Source organism: Triturus cristatus, chromosome 12, assembly GCF_964204655.1.
Source record: "Triturus cristatus chromosome 12, aTriCri1.1, whole genome shotgun sequence".
NCBI classification, from domain to species: Eukaryota; Metazoa; Chordata; class Amphibia; order Caudata; family Salamandridae; genus Triturus; species Triturus cristatus.
Window position 1 is genome coordinate 80,869,328 of NC_140595.1, and position 17,894 is coordinate 80,887,221.

A 17,894-nucleotide genomic window follows, 5' to 3' on the forward strand; every position below is an offset into this window, starting at 1 on the left:
CCTATTCAGAGCTTACTAAGTGTCAGCTCATAAACTTATATAAATCGTAGGATTCTTTACCAGGAACATGAAGTGCAGTACAACAATGGTAGGTTCAAGGATTATCACTTTGAATAGATTAATTTCTAAATGGATTGGTCTAGGACCATTGTTTTTGTAACAATCCTTACCCAGGTCCGTGGACTAATTGGGTCACCCCATTGACTATAATGGTCACTTTACCACCCATCAGACCCAGGACCTGCTGCCGGGCACCTCTTAGGCCCGTCTGACTCCGGAGCTCGCCTCTCTCCGGCAGTGGTGCAACAGCCGCGCATGCCGTCTTGTTAAAACTTTTTCCTGCTGCTGGCCACAGAAATCGAAAATGGCCGCTTAGAAGAGTGCAGTTTCCTGCCTGTTCTGCCGCCCTCAGATTCAGGAAGTGTCTCTATTTTTGTACTATGTTTGGGAAAAAAATCTGGATTACTTATTTTAAAACGATGGTCCTCGCAACCCCAAAATGTTAAGAAAAAACTCAATATTGGTGGTGGCTGTTGGTCGAACTTACCTTAGTGGCTTTTCAGAGCTTGCAGATCCCTGGCACGGGTGCACCATGCTCCCTTAAACTCCAGTGGCCGGGAGTGTTTACATTCTCATGCTACAGACATGCTCACTGTTATTGTACATCGTGTGTGGGGATGTCTGAGAATCCCACAAGCTGCACCTCTCAAAGGAACGAGAGAGACTTGAACATTGCCAGGCATTTAAAAGAAATTCTTGTTAGTTAATGTTTTTTGGGCCTTGCACACTTGTAATGCACAATGGCCGCTCCGGTGGCTCTCCTCAGTTCAGCCCCCATCCTCCCTCGCACTGCCCCCTCTCGCGCTGCCCCTTCCCCTCCTTCAGCACTTGTGAAATGCTACATATAGAAAAGGGCTCTGGGATAGCCTTCTTAAGCCACTGGCAATTGTTTTGTGCATGTGTGAGAGAGATGTGTTTGTGTGTCAGTTAAGTGGGCGCACAATATCTTTTGTTATTAATGTACTCTAAAGTCCATATGTAATGTAACTGATTCTATGGTAAAGCCCTCTGACACCTCTGTGTAAAGTTTGCGCTGTATAAAAGCTCATTAAAAAAATAAAATCCCTGGGAGGCCCCAACCCGTCATCCTCCTCCCTGCTGTACACTGTATTTTCATTTACTTTTCCCTGCGTACATTTCCAGCACTCTGTCTGCTTCTTTCATACACCAAGCATTTCCAATGCAATAAGTCTCACATAGTCCTGCCGGCCATTAACAGGGGGGTGCTCATGCAGGGACTGCCGCTGAAAGGCCTAGTCCCGTGCCTGGGTTGACGCCACGTCCATTCTGCCATCTTTTGCCTTATTCACGCTTTTCATTACATTTCCTATTAACTCCCCCCTCCTTGTTATCTAAACCGCTAAAATGGGTGTCTTGGTACCACTCCTCTCATTCTACCCTATCAGCGCTTTCTTGTGGTGTCAATGAAGCGCTATACTATATACTCCTAGCCAAGTATCAGTGGCAGGGGCATGTTAATGAGGAAGGTAAGCAGAAATGTCGCCCCTCCCACCACAGCCAGAGTCCGTTTCCTTTTTACTTTACCGTCCAAGAATATATTCTCTTTTTTTCCCACTACGTATTTGCTACATTACCTTCAATTTTATTTCACGTTTGCACATTGTTCCCTGATGAGATTTAATGCTTCGGGCAGATACGGTTCCCCTTCGGTCTGCCTCTAAATGGCAGCTCCTAAAATTGTGCTATGTGTGTGTACATAACACTGGGTAGAATATAGCGCTTCCCAGTAAACCGGTGCCCTCACGGTACTGACGCGGTGTTCACGGCATCACTCACGCCAGTTACATGCATATGCCTCATACTACTCTCATCCACACTCACAATCCTTGTGCCTCACACCGCTCTTACCCTCATCACTCTCAGTCCTTCTGCCTCACACTGCTCTTACCCTCCTCCTTCTACTGCAATCCCCCTCACACTGCTCTTTTATACCTATCTACTTCCTTATGCCTAATACTAATCTAATAAACTTTCCTTCCACCCTACACCGCTCTTCTACTGCTCACACTCCTTTCACATCACTCCTGCTACTCTCCTACTCTGGTCTCCTTCCTTATGCCTCATGCTGCTCTACACACTACCCTTCCTTCAACATCACGCTAATCTCCTCCACGCCATCTTCCTTCTCCCTCATACTGCTCTCCTCACTCCCCTTTCTTCTGCCTCATACTGCTCTCCTCACTCCCCTTTCTTCTCCCTCATACTGCTCTCCTCACTCCCCTTTCTTCTCCCTCATACTGCTCTCCTCACTCCCCTTCCTTCTCCCTCATACTGCTCTCCTCACTCCCCTTTCTTCTCCCTCATACTGCTCTCCTCACTCCCCTTTCTTCTCCCTCATGCTGCTCTCCTCACTCCCCTTTCTTCTGCCTCATGCTGCTCTCCTCACTCCCCTTTCTTCTCCCTCATGCTGCTCTCCTCACTCCCCTTTCTTCTCCCTCATACTGCTCTCCTCACTCCCCTTTCTTCTCCCTCATGCTGCTCTCCTCACTCCCCTTTCTTCTGCCTCATGCTGCTCTCCTCACTCCCCTTTCTTCTGCCTCATGCTGCTCTCCTCACTCCCCTTTCTTCTGCCTCATGCTGCTCTCCTCACTCCCCTTTCTTCTGCCTCATGCTGCTCTCCTCACTCCCCTTTCTTCTGCCTCATGCTGCTCTCCTCACTCCCCTTTCTTCTGCCTCATGCTGCTCTCCTCACTCCCCTTTCTTCTGCCTCATGCTGCTCTCCTCACTCCCCTTTCTTCTGCCTCATGCTGCTCTCCTCACTCCCCTTTCTTCTCCCTCATACTGCTCTCCTCACTCCCCTTTCTTCTCCCTCATACTGCTCTCCTCACTCCCCTTTCTTCTGCCTCATGCTGCTCTCCTCACTCCCCTTTCTTCTGCCTCATGCTGCTCTCCTCACTCCCCTTTCTTCTGCCTCATGCTGCTCTCCTCACTCCCCTTTCTTCTGCCTCATGCTGCTCTCCTCACTCCCCTTTCTTCTGCCTCATGCTGCTCTCCTCACTCCCCTTTCTTCTGCCTCATGCTGCTCTCCTCACTCCCCTTCCTTCTGCCTCATGCTGCTCTCCTCACTCCCCTTCCTTCTCCCTCATACTGCTCTCCTCACTCCCCTTCCTTCTCCCTCATGCTGCTCTCCTCACTCCCCTTTCTTCTGCCTCATGCTGCTCTCCTCACTCCCCTTTCTTCTGCCTCATGCTGCTCTCCTCACTCCCCTTTCTTCTGCCTCATGCTGCTCTCCTCACTCCCCTTTCTTCTGCCTCATGCTGCTCTCCTCCTCACTATGCTTCATTAGCCCAAATGCTATCCTTCTCCTCACTCTCCTTCCCAAATCTTAAACACCACTCTTCTCCTCCTAACGCTATGCTTTAACCTACTACACAGCTAACAATTGCAATTCTAACAACATAAAGCCACAACATATCACATACATACACTCAATAAGACGTAGCTAAAATACAATACCATTAGCAAAGCAAATAGCTTTAACTTAAACAAAGGCGAGACCTATTGCATTTCCAATGCTTGTTAGTTGTAGCGATGCTTTCCCCAGTAGTTTCGCACTTCAGTTGGTGATTTTAGATGACTACATTCATCGCTGAAGTGAGGTAGGACTTTCTGACCTGCAGACTCAACAATGCTATTAATGCTTTACTAATTGTAAACCGAGTATATTGGCACTGTTTACTGAAGCTGGTGTTTGTATTGCCTGTGCCTCCCTTATTTACATGTGCCTTAATGCTTCCTTCACTAAGGTCTCATCACAGATATTCTGCTATCTCTGGACGACCGCTTTTTGTACTTCAGTAACTGGCTGCATGGAGATATTCGCCAGTATGATATAACGGACACCAAGAAGCCCAAACTGGTTGGACAGGTGAGGTCTCTGTTCTTTCGTTAGTCACTGACCTATTGTAAGTAGGCTATTCTTGGCTATGTTACATAGTGGAATAATCTGGTCTTTGTTACACATTAGGATATTGCATAGTTGAATATACTCAAAATTGTTACTCGGTACGATATTCGTAGCAGTTGTGTTATATACACTGTAGGATATTTTGGGATATGTTACACCAAAGAATATTCTCGCTGCAGTACATTTTAGGGGGTTGTCAGCTGCTGCAAGTTATTCTCAACCCAGTAAAATATTCTCCGCTATATTATGCAGTAGGACATTCATGACCGTGTTGCAGTAACTCTTGGTTGTAGTAACAAGTAGGAAATTATCAGTTGTGTTACAGAGTAAGATTTTCACAACTGTGTTAGAATACGAGATTCTCAACAGTTCCCCGGTCAAACATACTCCGCTATATCACACAGTAGAATATTTTCAATCTGGTCGACCATTGATTTTTTTTTTTTTAGATAAATTTCGAAGAAGAATATTGTCGACTGTGGTGCACAGTAGAACATTCTCAGCTCTGTTACAAATGATATTCTCTGGTGTAGTATAAGATAACACAGTCTAACTGGACTGTACACTGTAGGATATTTTCAGCTATGTTAAAATGGTTATTTTTCGCTAAATTGCACAGTGGACTATTCTTTGCTATGTTACACCAAAGTGTATCTTGTATGGAATTGGCTCATCCATCATTAGCTCACTGTTTAGTGATGACTTACACTGGATAGCGGCCACCGACGTTAGAATACACTAGTGTATTGTTTAATGACAGGATAAATTTGCAGCAAAAAAAAGAAATTATGCAGCACATTCTCCAGCAGTATTATGTTATTTTTTCTATTTGAGTTAGAAACCTTATGTTTGTAGCATGTGTTGCTGTAGATACACATGCTCTGCATATTCCTGCCATCTAGCGTTGTGCTCAGAAGTTAGCAAGCTGTTTTTGCTCGCAGGTGCCCTGTGACTCTTCCCTTTGTTGGCAATGTGCATGGGCACCATTTTTTTTGTTGTTGTTTTTTTCCACCATTGGGTTTGACCACGTACTACTGGAGATCAGAGTTTTGTGGTGTTCCTGACGCCTCCACTCTGACCTATATCTATATGGTACAATTCAGTTCCATTCATCAGGAAACCTTCATTGCCCACTCTCATCTTGATGACTACTTTCAGAGGCCCTCGCCTCCACGGACTACATAGTGCTCGGGGACCTGAACTTCCACCTAGGCAACCTCAGCGATCACAACACCACCACCCTCCTGGAGAACCTCACCAACATAGGACTTAAACAACTTTTCTCCACCCCCACACACATGGCAGGACACACACTCGACCCCATCTTCACAGGAGGAAATAACATTTGCCTCAGCCACACCTCTGAACAGATCTGGACAGACCACCACTGCATCCATTACTCCTTCTCAAAACCCACCGCGCACGCCATGCCTGCCACGCAGAAACTTGAACAAAGTCTCCGAAGAACACCTCGCCTCCGCCCTCAGCTGTACTCCTCCCCCTACTATGACAGACGCCAGCACTGCAGCAAGCAATCTCCACCACTGGATTGCCAACTGCGCCAACACACTCCCCCCACCCCCCTCTAGAACACCACCAGATAACACAAAAGCCACCTGGTTCCCCATGGAGCTCCGAGAATCCAAGCACCTTTGCCGACGACTGGAGAAAACGTGGAGAAACAGCAAAACCCCAGAAACACGCACTGCCTACAAGGCTGCCACCACAGCACACCACCAACACATCAAATCAACAAAGAGAAACTTCATCCAAGACAGAATCCTCTCCAACTCCAAGGAACTCTTCGCAATCATACAAGAATTCACCAGACCCAACAGCGAACCTACCGACGTCCGCCCTCCCAAGACCTGCAACAAAATCCCTTCCTTCTTCCACCGCAAGGTCAAGACGCTCTTTGAAAATTTAGATGACCAAGCCCACGGCACACCCCCCTACAGCAACACCATCCAATAGACCCTCCTCACCTGGACTCCTCTCACCACAGAAGACACCAAAAAGACTATGAAAAGCATCCACTCCGTAGCACCTACTGACCCCTGCCCGCCACACATTTTCCACAGGGCCGCCACCGCCCCATACTACGCCAAACTATCAACTGCTCCCTTGAGATCGCCTCATTCCCCAATGACTGGAAATGCGGCAAAGGCAAACCCCTCCTCAAGAAACCCTCCGCAGACCCGACAGATCTCAAGAACTTCAGGCCCATCTCACTACTCCCTTTTGCCGCCAAAGTCATCAAGAAAGCCGTCGACACCGAGCTAGCACATTTCATAGAAACCAACAACATCCTAGACACCTCTCAATCTGGATTCCGCAGCAACCACAGCACAGAGACTCGGGGATGGGGAATTCCTATAGCCCGATGCCCAGGACATATTTTTGGGGGTCAAGGGCAACAAGTTTCCATGTGTATTTTGTCCTTGGGACAAGTAGGCCCAACCCCCTGCAGCCTAAATCCATTGGCTGCCAGTTTGCAGGACCACATTATGGATTAGAGAAGGGCACTATCTGCAGTAATATTTTTGCCCATCTGTTAATGCTGTTCAAACTTGTATTTATGGTTGAGTAATTGAAAGTGAGCTCTCCAAGTAAATGTTGTAAGCTCCAACTGCACTACTGACAGTGGTTTCAGTATAAAAATGTGTACACATGTTTTCAAAGTTTAGCAATATGAGACTATGTATAATGCTCCCAGAATGCTCTATGATTTGATGCAAATATTTGCAAAGCTTGAAAACAAGATTGATGATTCTTTGCTTTAAAAATAAAATGTTCATAAAAAAAGGAGGAAAAAAACATTTTGCTAAACCACTGTAAAATGTCAGGTACCATTTCTTATCATTTAGTAACATGTGTTGATGCAGGTTTGTATTTCCCAAAAATATTCATAATGGAAAATCAGTGTAACCAGTTTCAATTAGAATATGGGAAACAAAAATAAACCAGCATTGGCAAAGCCAGTAGGTCTAAAATTGGTGGTCAGTTTTTTAGTTTTGTAAATGAGTGACTTTTTTGGCACCGTTTTTGTTAAACCTTATTGATTGGTGTGGGAGCTGCCGGGCCAACACCATTATAACAAATATTGGCAAAAGCAAAAATTGTTTTATGGGCTCAAAAAACACACACTGCCACAGTAGTTTCTGGCTCTGAACAAAACTACTTTGTGTCCCGATGTGCTCGCAGTGAAGCCAGCCGATACAGAGAGAGCGAGACTGAATTTTAATAAACACAAAAGGTCACGGTCAACGCCAGACCAACTTGGGGGCCCAGTTATTAAACAAAGTCACAGAAGTGTACTCATGGTATATGTCCTTGCATTAAGTGCAGCTATACAGCTTTTGTGAATTCCCAAGAATTTACAGAAGTAGTACAAGAAATAGTATAATAATATTTGTGAACTGCATTTTAGCATGAGTAAAACTGCATGTGTAGATTTGCACATGCAGTTTTACTCCCAACTCTGGAAGAAGGTTTACGTCTGCCATTGTCAGGAGTAAATTTCCAACATTTCTCAGTATGGGTGTTGAAAACCCTTAAAACATTCAAGTTAGTAGGTTTGCACTGACTCAAAAGTGTATTCTAACCCTGGAACTATTGCTTACCAGTACCTTCAGCCCCAGTACATAGTTCTGTTGAAAAGCGGCAACATAAGGGGATTGCAAGTATTCAAACACTAATATGGTATGAGCCCTGGCATAATCCGAGGCTATATCAGAGCTCTTATATAATGAGATTGCTGCCCTAATGTGTCGCTGCGCTACATGGCACCAAAGGAGCAAGTGGATTTTGATACAGGACAAGTAGAGTTAGGAAGCAACCTGCCCCGTGGACAAGTAGATATTTTATTAAATTCCACACCTCTGGAGACCGCCCTTATAGTCGCCACTGACGACATCCGTGCCCTCCTCGACCAAGGCCACACTGCAGCTCTCATCCTCCTGGACCTTTTAGCAGCCTTCAACACCGACTCCCACCGCACAATAGCTGCCAGACTCCACGACGCCTGCATTCAGGGAACAGCCTTAGACTGGATTCGATCTTTCCTCTCAGGCAGAACACAGAGAATAAGACTCCCACCCTTACTCTCCGAAACCTACAGAGATCAGATGTGGAGTAACCCAAGGATCCTCCCTCAGCCCCATGCTCTTCAATGTCTACATGGCCCCCCTCGCATCCACCGTCAGAAAACATGGACTCAACATTGTCTCATACGCCGACGACACCCAGCTCATCCTCTCCCTTGCCAAGGAACCCAACATCACCAGGCGCAGTTTCCAAGAAGGGATGAAGGATATCGCAACCTGAATGAGCAGCAGCTGCCTGAAGCGCAACTAGGAGAAAACAGAAGTCCTCATCCTTGGCTCCACCCCCTCCGCATGGGACAACACCTGGTGGCCCCCTGCCCTATGAAACTCCCCCCCCCCCCCCCCCACCCCAACGGACCACGCTTGCAACCTCGGTATCATATTTGACTCTTCACTCACCATGAACAGTCGGAGCAATCCTGTGTCCTCCACTTGCTTCAACACACTCCGCAAGACCTTCTAATGAATCCCCCCCCCGATGCAAGGAAGACTACGGAAGCCCCCTCTACGACGGACTAAAAAAAAACTCTGCAAACTCCTGACTGTCCAGAACGCAGCACCTAGACTTATCCTCGACCTACCATGACATGACTACATCATATCAGCCAACACCTCTGCGACTTTAACTGGCTCCCAGTCGAAAGAAGCATAACCTTCAAACTGCCCACACACCCCTACAAAGCCCTCCATAACTCCGGACCCCAATACCTCAATGGAAGAATCTCTTTCCACGCCCCCAAGAGAAACCTCCGCTCTGCCGACCTAGCCCTCGCCACAGTTCTGCGAATCCACAGGGCCAGAGCGGGTGGCAGATCCTTCTCCTGCCTAGCAGCTAAGACCTGGAATGAACTCCCTCACCGCATCTGATGAAGCCTGGCGCTGTACCAATTCAGAAAGGACCTCACGACCTGGCTCTTCAAATGACTTGTGGTGCTGTGCGCGCACCCCCCACCCCCTTCTCCCAGCCCCTTGAGACCCTCAAGAGTGAGCAGCGCGCTTTGAAACTTCTGATTGATTGATTTATTCATTGACTCCCAACTGCAAGGCTTTGAGCCTTCCACAAGCCTTCAAAGAACTAAAACACCCTACAACACCATTGCAGACTTTGCCAAGAAGAGGAAACTGACTTATGAGGAGCAACCTGCTATGGGAGTCCCTCCAGCTCCTAAACAGAAGAGACAAAAGGGCAGGGAAATAGCCACCTCCAACATATCGCTCTTCCTCTTACACCACCTCCCCCTCCACCATCAAACTCACCAGAGGGATCCTTTCTCTTCTTATGGAGAAAACAGCCCTTTCAACCCTACAAGACTGCGGTCCTGCCAAGTACCACGCATCAGGCTTTAGACTAACGCATTTCAGTGTGGTGCTTCGCATCTCCGCACTGAAATGCATTGTCATGCATAATGCATAGTGTTTCAGCTGTCACTATGACTGAAGCGCTTCAAAGTGTGTGTGTTATGTATAGAAAGGGGGAACCCAGTATTTCCAAACGCATCTGGGTAAGACAAATATAATCAAGAAACAAGATGATGCGAAGGAACCAATCAAATAATAATTCTTTCATAAAATGAAGGAAACCACAAATTATCCTTCACGGTAAATTAATTAAATATATGAATAAATCATCTGGTATTGATATCATTGTCTGAACACAGTGTCATTTGATAACTTTCCTTAATAAATATTTAGATAAAGATTCGCACACACATAATTCAATAATGAACATAAATGTATTACTCAAAACATAAGAAAAGCAGAAAATAATTTTCAACGACAATTCAATATAATCCTTATTGCCCTAAAGAAAATAATGGATGTGGACACTTCTGTCGTGAACATTCCATTGGTCAAAGTAGCCCCATTGTGTAGTACTGAGAGGTATTGAAAATTACACCTCTAAACAAAGTTTCTTAGTGCTACATATGTCTTATTTGGACAATAATTCAAATTCATCCGGGGCTCTTTGTAATCAAAAAGTCGACGCGTTTCAGCCCAACTTGCTTGGGGGCCTCATCAGGACTAGGGTATATAAGGGAAAATTTCCTGGAACCACATCTATAATATAAACAAACATATGTAATATGTATAATACTCTATTTATGTACATTCTCTATATACAAAAATATATACAAATCTACAAACTCTCCGTGAAAAAACAGAACCTCTCTAGGGGTGGCAGTATCGTGAAATGTTCCAAATCACTGACTAAAAAGACCAAAAAGGCATAACTCGACCACCAAGAAGATTAAAACCCCCGTGTAGTGTGATATCATCCAAAGCCAAGTAAAATAAAGAAGGAAAGTGAATCCATAAAATAACAACAACTAAAAAGGTACTAGAATATTACCAATATCTCAATTATTCCATCATATTAATGCGTTGGAATGTCTCCATCAATGGACTGAACAACTAAATAAAGGCAAAAAATAATAAAAATAAATAAAGGACTGAGGAAAAGGACTCCAAATCGTAATTAATGTGTAGGAAAGGGACTGCACTATAGTCGAGCATGATCCGGTCTTACCTCAAACATCAAACATTAACGGTCCAAGGCATGTATCGGGACTGCCAAAATCAACAACGCACAATGAAATCCGCAATGTCATCTGACAAGGAAGTGACTTCTATCGAGACACGGGAGAAACAAAAAAGTACCAAGTCGTCAAACTTTGGGAGACCTGGAGCTATGGACCAGTCCTAGTAGCGTGGAGAACATATCCACTAATGGTCGTACCTTAAATGATCCAGGATCAATCGCTGACTGGACTACCTCTTCACACGGTTCCCAAAGCGGAATCCCGTACTCTGAGGAGACGGAAGTCTAAAATACTTAACAGGGAGGACGGACTAGTGCGTGGTACCCATAGACATAGAAAAAAGACGCATGCTCCCTACGCCCGAGTGGTACTACAACACTCGAAAACAATATGACTGTTCCTACTAAGAAGCTAAGGAGAAATGCGCTAGAATGAGCAAGTAAAGTAAAAGGATAGGGAAAGAATGTGATTAGAATAGAATAAACACCAATTGTGCGATAAACTGCCACTCCGTACAGTATTGCTAAAAAACAACAATTTACAAAAGACACATCAACGTGTTTATGTTGAAAATACATTGCACTATGCCTATGTACATGACGATTATTATCCCACAAACAAAAGTACACAGTAGACACATGTATTGTATATTACAGATGTCAGAGTAAAATAATACAATACAAATGATCAAAGATAAGTCATCAGGTCAAGAGTAAAATGTCAAGAGTTGTCTAGTTGTCATTATGACATATAGAGATATTCTCAGGGGTCCTGAATGAGAGACCACATTTCGTCTCTGTCGTTAAGGCCCAACGTTGCTGTGTGGTATTTTTCTAGAAGTCTTGCCTCTGCTCTGTTCAGTTTAGTTTGAATGGTATCTTTATTAGTATCTCGCACAACCAACAGAATTGACCAATGCAAGTCATTTTCGGTGTGGTTATGTGTGAGAAAATGTTGGACCAGTGGAGCTCCCTGTATCTTGCATTTGATCCTCGATTTATGCTGTAGAATCCGTTTTTTTGCAATCTGGGGGGGGGGGGGGGGGGGGGGGGGGAAAGAGTCATGTCCCTGTGCGCCGGGAGTTTGTGTGAGGAACTGAGACCATCAGGTCACTGGTTTGCAGGCAGCGCCGCAAGCAAATGGCTCTCGGTCCTCTGCGCTACTGCTTGCACCAGCCTGGCCAGGCCGCCTGTGGTAGCTGTGGGCTTAATGGCCGCTCCCAGGTGAATTCCTTTAAATTATAATTTAATTCCGGGCCAGCCAAAGAAGAGTGCTGTCGAACGGGTTGTCAGTGAACGAGTCATGACTGTTGACGCATTCACGTTACAGTGGCCGGAAGGATTCACTGAGGACACGTATAGCCGGCACCAGCCTGGACTGACTAAGGTGGATTGCTGCGGGGGATGCGGTGGATTCGCTTGTCGCAGCCTGAGCTGTCAGCTGCCTTGAGTTGCTGACGCACCAGTCACGCAGGGCTGCCTGGCTGAAGATAAATGAGAACAAGTAGTAGTAGCCGTTGTTTACTAGCCACCCACAAGAGTGTGTGTCTTTGTGTAATAAATAACATATTTCCAATTGAGCGCGCCGCACGATCAAACAGTGATTGCTCACTAGCAGACTCCACCCTAAGGAAGGTCTTTCGGTGTGTAGCTAAAACATTGCCTCCCCCGATCCCCTGAAGACTTAATCAGATGTGGAGGTCGCACATGCCCTAACCCAGGGAGACTATGTACATAGCCCCAGTAGTGACGCTAAAAGTAAGGCTGAGGGCGGTTCGGCAGCACCCCAATAAATCTTTGGATTACAAAGTCCTGCAAATTAAATTCTGTTAACTTGAAAGTATTATTCCTTTCCCTGAGTTCATGTTGAAAATATTATATAATTTTAACTAGTGAAACTTTGGCTCAAGCTGGGGTACGTGTGAAAGTAGAAAGCCACACAATCCCAGAGCTTTTCTAACGCACATAAATAAAAGCATGCTTTTGCAAACCTCATATCTCAGAATATAGTCTACTCATTACTTTTACCGCTTAATACGATGACTTTTTGGAGCGCAGCTAAAGTTCTGCTTAAGATGACCGCTACATTAAGTTAGTGCCCTTCCATTTGTGGTGCTTTGCAGCAGTTTAAAGACCTTCTTGGAGTTTCTTATTGCTCAAATGGGTGTAATTTCTGATATTAATATGTTTCCCTTGTCATCATTGCTTGATTTTGCTCACAAGAAAGTGTCGCGCATAGTTGTTCAATGTCACTCGTAATTATACTGAAATTATGAAAATGTCACATATAGCAATCTGAAACCTTGGCAGCTATGAGACTACATTTGACCAAGCGCCCACAGATGACCCATAGGACAACTAAGATGTTGATCCCTTGAGGGTTCCAGACCTGGACCATTACCCTGTGAGGGCATATTTCCCAGACTACACCTTTGCATCCCACAAGGTGATGCAACGGGCGGCCACCTTCCACAAAGTAGATATGTCTGTTCTCTCCTCCGCAAGGAAGACGACTGATAGAAACACTCTCTAAATTGAAGAAAACTGTCCAGTTCCTCCCAGGGAATGCTCAAATCAGACCCCAATACTTTCAAGAAGCCTATTAAGGCAATGGTGGTAACAGCACAGGTAGAGTAATAATCCAAATCTTCTCCCACTAACCCAGTCTACGTCAGGAACATGTCCCACAAGGCTTCCTAGTTGTCCACATGGCACACAAGCAGGCTTCCGCTCAGGTCCTGGGCAATGCTCCCCTACCTGGTCAGGAAATCAAGCGCCTGGATCTGGCTGGTTAAGGGTAGAAGTAGGGGGCCACTATCCACTGGAGAAAAGTCAACTCTGTAGGCCTCCTTTCCTAGTATGACAAGGCTTAATGGGGGAGAGAAAATAGTCTATAAGGGAAAGACTATTTCCAATGCCACCATCAGCTGTGCCCTTGACGTGGCAGACACTGCTTAAAGGGAGGTTAACACCAGGGTCCTCATTGGGCACCATGCCTGGTTCAACATTACCAGCTTCAAGCAGGAAGTCCTGCAACATTTACTCAACCTGCCCTTCAGTGGTGAGCTTATCTTCAGCCCACAGGCTGATCAGATGTTGGAGGAAATCCAAAAGTACACCAACACTGCTTAAGCCATTGGCGCCCTTCAGACTCCCTCACCCAGAGGATCCTTTAGTAGACAGCAATACTGGCTGGCTCCAAGGCCACTTCACTAGACCTTGTCCCCTCAAACCAGAAGCAGCAGCAGTTTTACCACCAGCAGGCAGCACAAGGGAAAACTAAGTGTGCTTACAGGGGCAACAACAAAACAGGCAGTAGTAAAGGAGGTTCTGGTAAAGGGTCCTCCACCTCCAAACATTGACTCACCCTCCCCCCCCTCCGATCACACAATACCAGTCCGTGGAAGACTCCAGGACTTCCTCCCCCGCTGGCAGGAAATCACAACAGACAAGTGAGTGTTAGTGGTTGTTCGCCACAGCTGCTGCATAGAACTTCTCGCACCCCCTCTCAATATACCACCCTACACTCATACCCTAAGCAGGGATCATCTCATCCTTTTGCAAGAAGAAGGACAAGCTCTCCTTCAAAAGGCAGTCCTAGAGCCAGTACCTGCCCAACCACCAAGGCAAAGGGGTCTATTCTCTTTACTTCCTCATCTCCAAAAACCTGGCTCTCTCAAACCGATCTTGAACCTCAGGCCCCCCAGTCACTACAGTCCATCTGAACACCTACACATGGTCACTTTCCAGGATGTCATCCGCCTGCAACAAGGTGATCAATAATGGTTTTAGACCTCAAGGAGGTCTACTCCACATCCCAATCCATAGCACCCAGCAGAGCTACCTCTGCTTCATGGTAAGTGGTCATCACTACTAGTCCAAAGTACTTCATTTTGGTGTCACCACAGCTCCAAGGGTTTTCGCTAAATGCCTGGCGGTGGTACCCGCCCACCTGAGAAGGTGGGGTATCTACTTTTTCCCCCACCTCAAAGACTAGCTGATCAAGAGTGCAAGCTAGCAACAGTGCTTAGCAGACATCCTTTAGCACAGCCGCAAATTGAAAACCAATGCCACCAGATCTCACCTGTAGCCCATCAGATCTAGCCCTTCCTAGGGGCAGTGCTAATCTCTATCACAGGCAAAGCTTACTCAAGCCCACACAGGATGCTAACCTTCCACCAGCATTTACCTCTTTTGTTTCAGTCAAATCTCAATAAGAACCTTTATGTGATTCCTGGGCATGATATCTTCCTGTATCGTCATATTTGACCAATGCCCGGCTTCACATATGATCATAACAGTGCCTCTTGGCCCAAAGGTCACAAGCGGAGGGTCGGTAGTGATGGGAAGCACCAACGCCCATCACTCTCTACAGTCTGCTGCAGGGCGAACGCTTCCTAGTTCCCATTCCGTAGGTTATCAGCACCATGGATGTCTCAAGCGGACTGTGGTGCACATTTGGAGCACAGGACCATTCAAGCTGTGTGGGCTACTCATCACAAGAGGCACCACATTAACTACCTTGAGTCCTTTCCATACACCTTGCCCTCAAAGCCTTTCTTCCATTCATTCAGGTTAAGATAGTTCTAATCAGACCAAAAACAAATGACAGCCATGCACTACCTGCAGAAACAGGAGGCACACACTCGCTTCATCTCTTTGCTAGCACAAAATACATGGCAGTGGGCACTCCAACAACACATTCACTTCACGGCAGAGTACCTGATGTGGTTTGACAAAAACCTGGCTGAATTGCTGAGCAGGATGCATGAACCAGTCCACGAGTGGAAATTCCACCTACAGGTCCTGTTCCACAATTATCAATTTTGTGATGCAAAGACCCATTCCCCCAACCCAAAAATGGAAAATATCCAATCCTCGCCTCTAGGTCCCCACACCCACAGTCCATGTACAAAGCACTATGGGTGAACTGATCAGGGAATTTGCCTACGCTTTTCCATCACTACCACTCCTTCCATTTGTGGTTCAGAAAATGGTGCAAACCTCTAAGATTCTCATTTTATTAGCCCCACCTGGCAGATAGCTGTAGTACTCTGTTCTACTCAAGATATTAATCCGCCCCAACGAAAAAGCTCCCCAACAGGCTGGAACTTCTCACCAGAAGCCGTAGCCAAATCAGACACTTAGATCCCAAGCAGCTCAATAGAGGGTTATGGCAAACGTCCTCTTCCACAATAATATATGGATATGTTACGGGAGTTCTGTCGGCACCCCACTCGCACCTGTTCTGCAGCAGAACAGAAGAACTTTGTCAATTACAGCATCCCCAAACATTTAGACCCTCTAAATCCTGCAGTCTTGGACATTATCAGCAATCGGCTCCACCTGCAGAAGTCCGGTCTCGTCTGCACTTGTATACACCTCCATTAAGCAGTCATGACCACTTATATGCAAAACAGGAAGCTTTCCTCTCTTTTTCTCATACCAGTGATTAAAGCCTTCAAGGGGCCTTGTGAGCCCCTCCACTCTTGTCCGCTATAGTACCTTTCCTGGAAGGTAGCTTTTCATGTTGCCATAACATCTATAAGACGTATTAGTGAATTGCAGTCCATCACAGTTAAAGAACCTTTCTTTAAGGGTCACAAAGACTGGGTAGTTCTTAGGACTATACCCAAAACTCTATCTCCGTCGTTTCCCGTTCCATCTCAATCAAAACATAGAGCTCCTGTTTTTCCCCTCACACAGACTCCATAGCAGAAAGCGCCCCTCAAACCCTACATGTCAAACCGGCTCTTTTGAACTACGTTGACAGTACAAAGTCTTTTCGCATAACTAACCTATTGTTCATATCCTTTGCAAAACCACACATCTCCCAATTGAAGCATTGCCAGGTGGATGCTCCAATAGGGACTCTGCCACAATGTGTTCTGTCCTGGACGATGATATTTTTTATCCTACCGATCCCCTTAAACGCTGTAAAGCGCTCTGATACCAGCAAGGGTCACGTTCGCACTGTATAAAACATTATAAATAAATAAATGCATCCAGACCTGCTAACTAAAAGTTAAAAGAGCTCTCCATGTCACCCCCAGAACACAAGAAAGCAGTAACCATGGCCTTTCTGAGAAACATTTCATTAGCTGAGAGGTCATTTGTAGGGCGGCTACTTGTTCCACTCCACCAACTGTTCCAAGCTCCTCTGTGTGGACATCCTAGCCAGGAAATGAGGCAATGTGTGGCCAAACGGTTCCTTGGACTCTAATCCAGACATCTGCATCATCCATAGGCTAGCCACTGTTTGTAGGAGAGCACTGTTTACAGCAGGGGTATCCAACGTATTTTGTTGTAGGAGCTACTTAAGCTCAATGAAGCGCTTCCAGAGCTACTAAAATTATTAGTGATGTAACAGTGACCTCATCAGACAAGATTACATTGGAGGCATCCATGCTTTATCAATTTGCAATGCCTCTACATGGAGCATACATAACGGCCACAGTGTAAGGCCCCTGGCACCAAGGGCATAATAAATCTCCTCAGCATCGCATGACCTATCACTCAAATATTATCTTTAAACATAACGCAACATAAATTTGTAAAGTCCGTGTGCACTCTGAAGGGTATATTGGTGCTGAAATAACAATGGTTATCCAACTCAATGGTCAAATTGGACACATTTTCATCTTTATCATTTAGTAAGCTAGGTTGCATGCTGGGGAGCTATCAGTATCTCACAAGCTACTTGTTGGAGAAGCATCTACTGCAACACATGCTAACAACGGAAAGTGTTACCCTGTAAAATCTGTTCTTAGCATGATCTGCAGTAGATTCACATGTGTCCACCCTCCTCTGTGTGCCACTCCAATTTAAGATGTCCACCTCTTGTTATTAATTTAACCTACTTTCCAATGCACATGTTCAACAAACATACTTTCTTTACTCCCCACTCCATACTACGCTCACCTGCTATGCGAACAACAATCTAACATTGAGTCAGTGTCCATGCACATTGCCAACTAAGAGAGGAGGGCCTGGGGACGCGGGCTCACACCACACAAAGCCATGAAGGTGCTGTGTCCCACCTGCACAGGTGTAGTTGCCCCAGAGACATCAGTAACCCCCAACCCCAAGAACCGCTGGCAAACTGTTGCTAAACGGAGGGACGGGCGACCGTTCCCCGCGTGCTCCAAGTGCACCTGAGCGCCGCCGGGGAGGCCAGGTCGGAACACCTCCCCTGCTGCATGGGCCCCGTATCCCTTGAGCTCCGGATGGATCAGCGCCCACAAGGAAGGTTAAGACAGCA

At 46.0% G+C, this 17,894-nt stretch overlaps 1 protein-coding gene across 3 annotated transcripts in view; it reads left to right on the forward strand.

The window, feature by feature from the left end:
- Positions 1 to 17,894, forward strand: part of LOC146772630 (methanethiol oxidase-like) — a 201,531-nt gene that overhangs the window by 131,625 nt on the left and 52,012 nt on the right. For all 3 annotated transcript variants that reach the window (XM_085638727.1, XM_085638729.1, XM_085638728.1), the window contains exon 9: positions 3,828 to 3,949. In XM_085638727.1, coding sequence (XP_085494853.1) covers positions 3,828 to 3,949 — 122 coding nt within the window. The remainder of the gene's footprint in view (positions 1 to 3,827; positions 3,950 to 17,894) is intronic.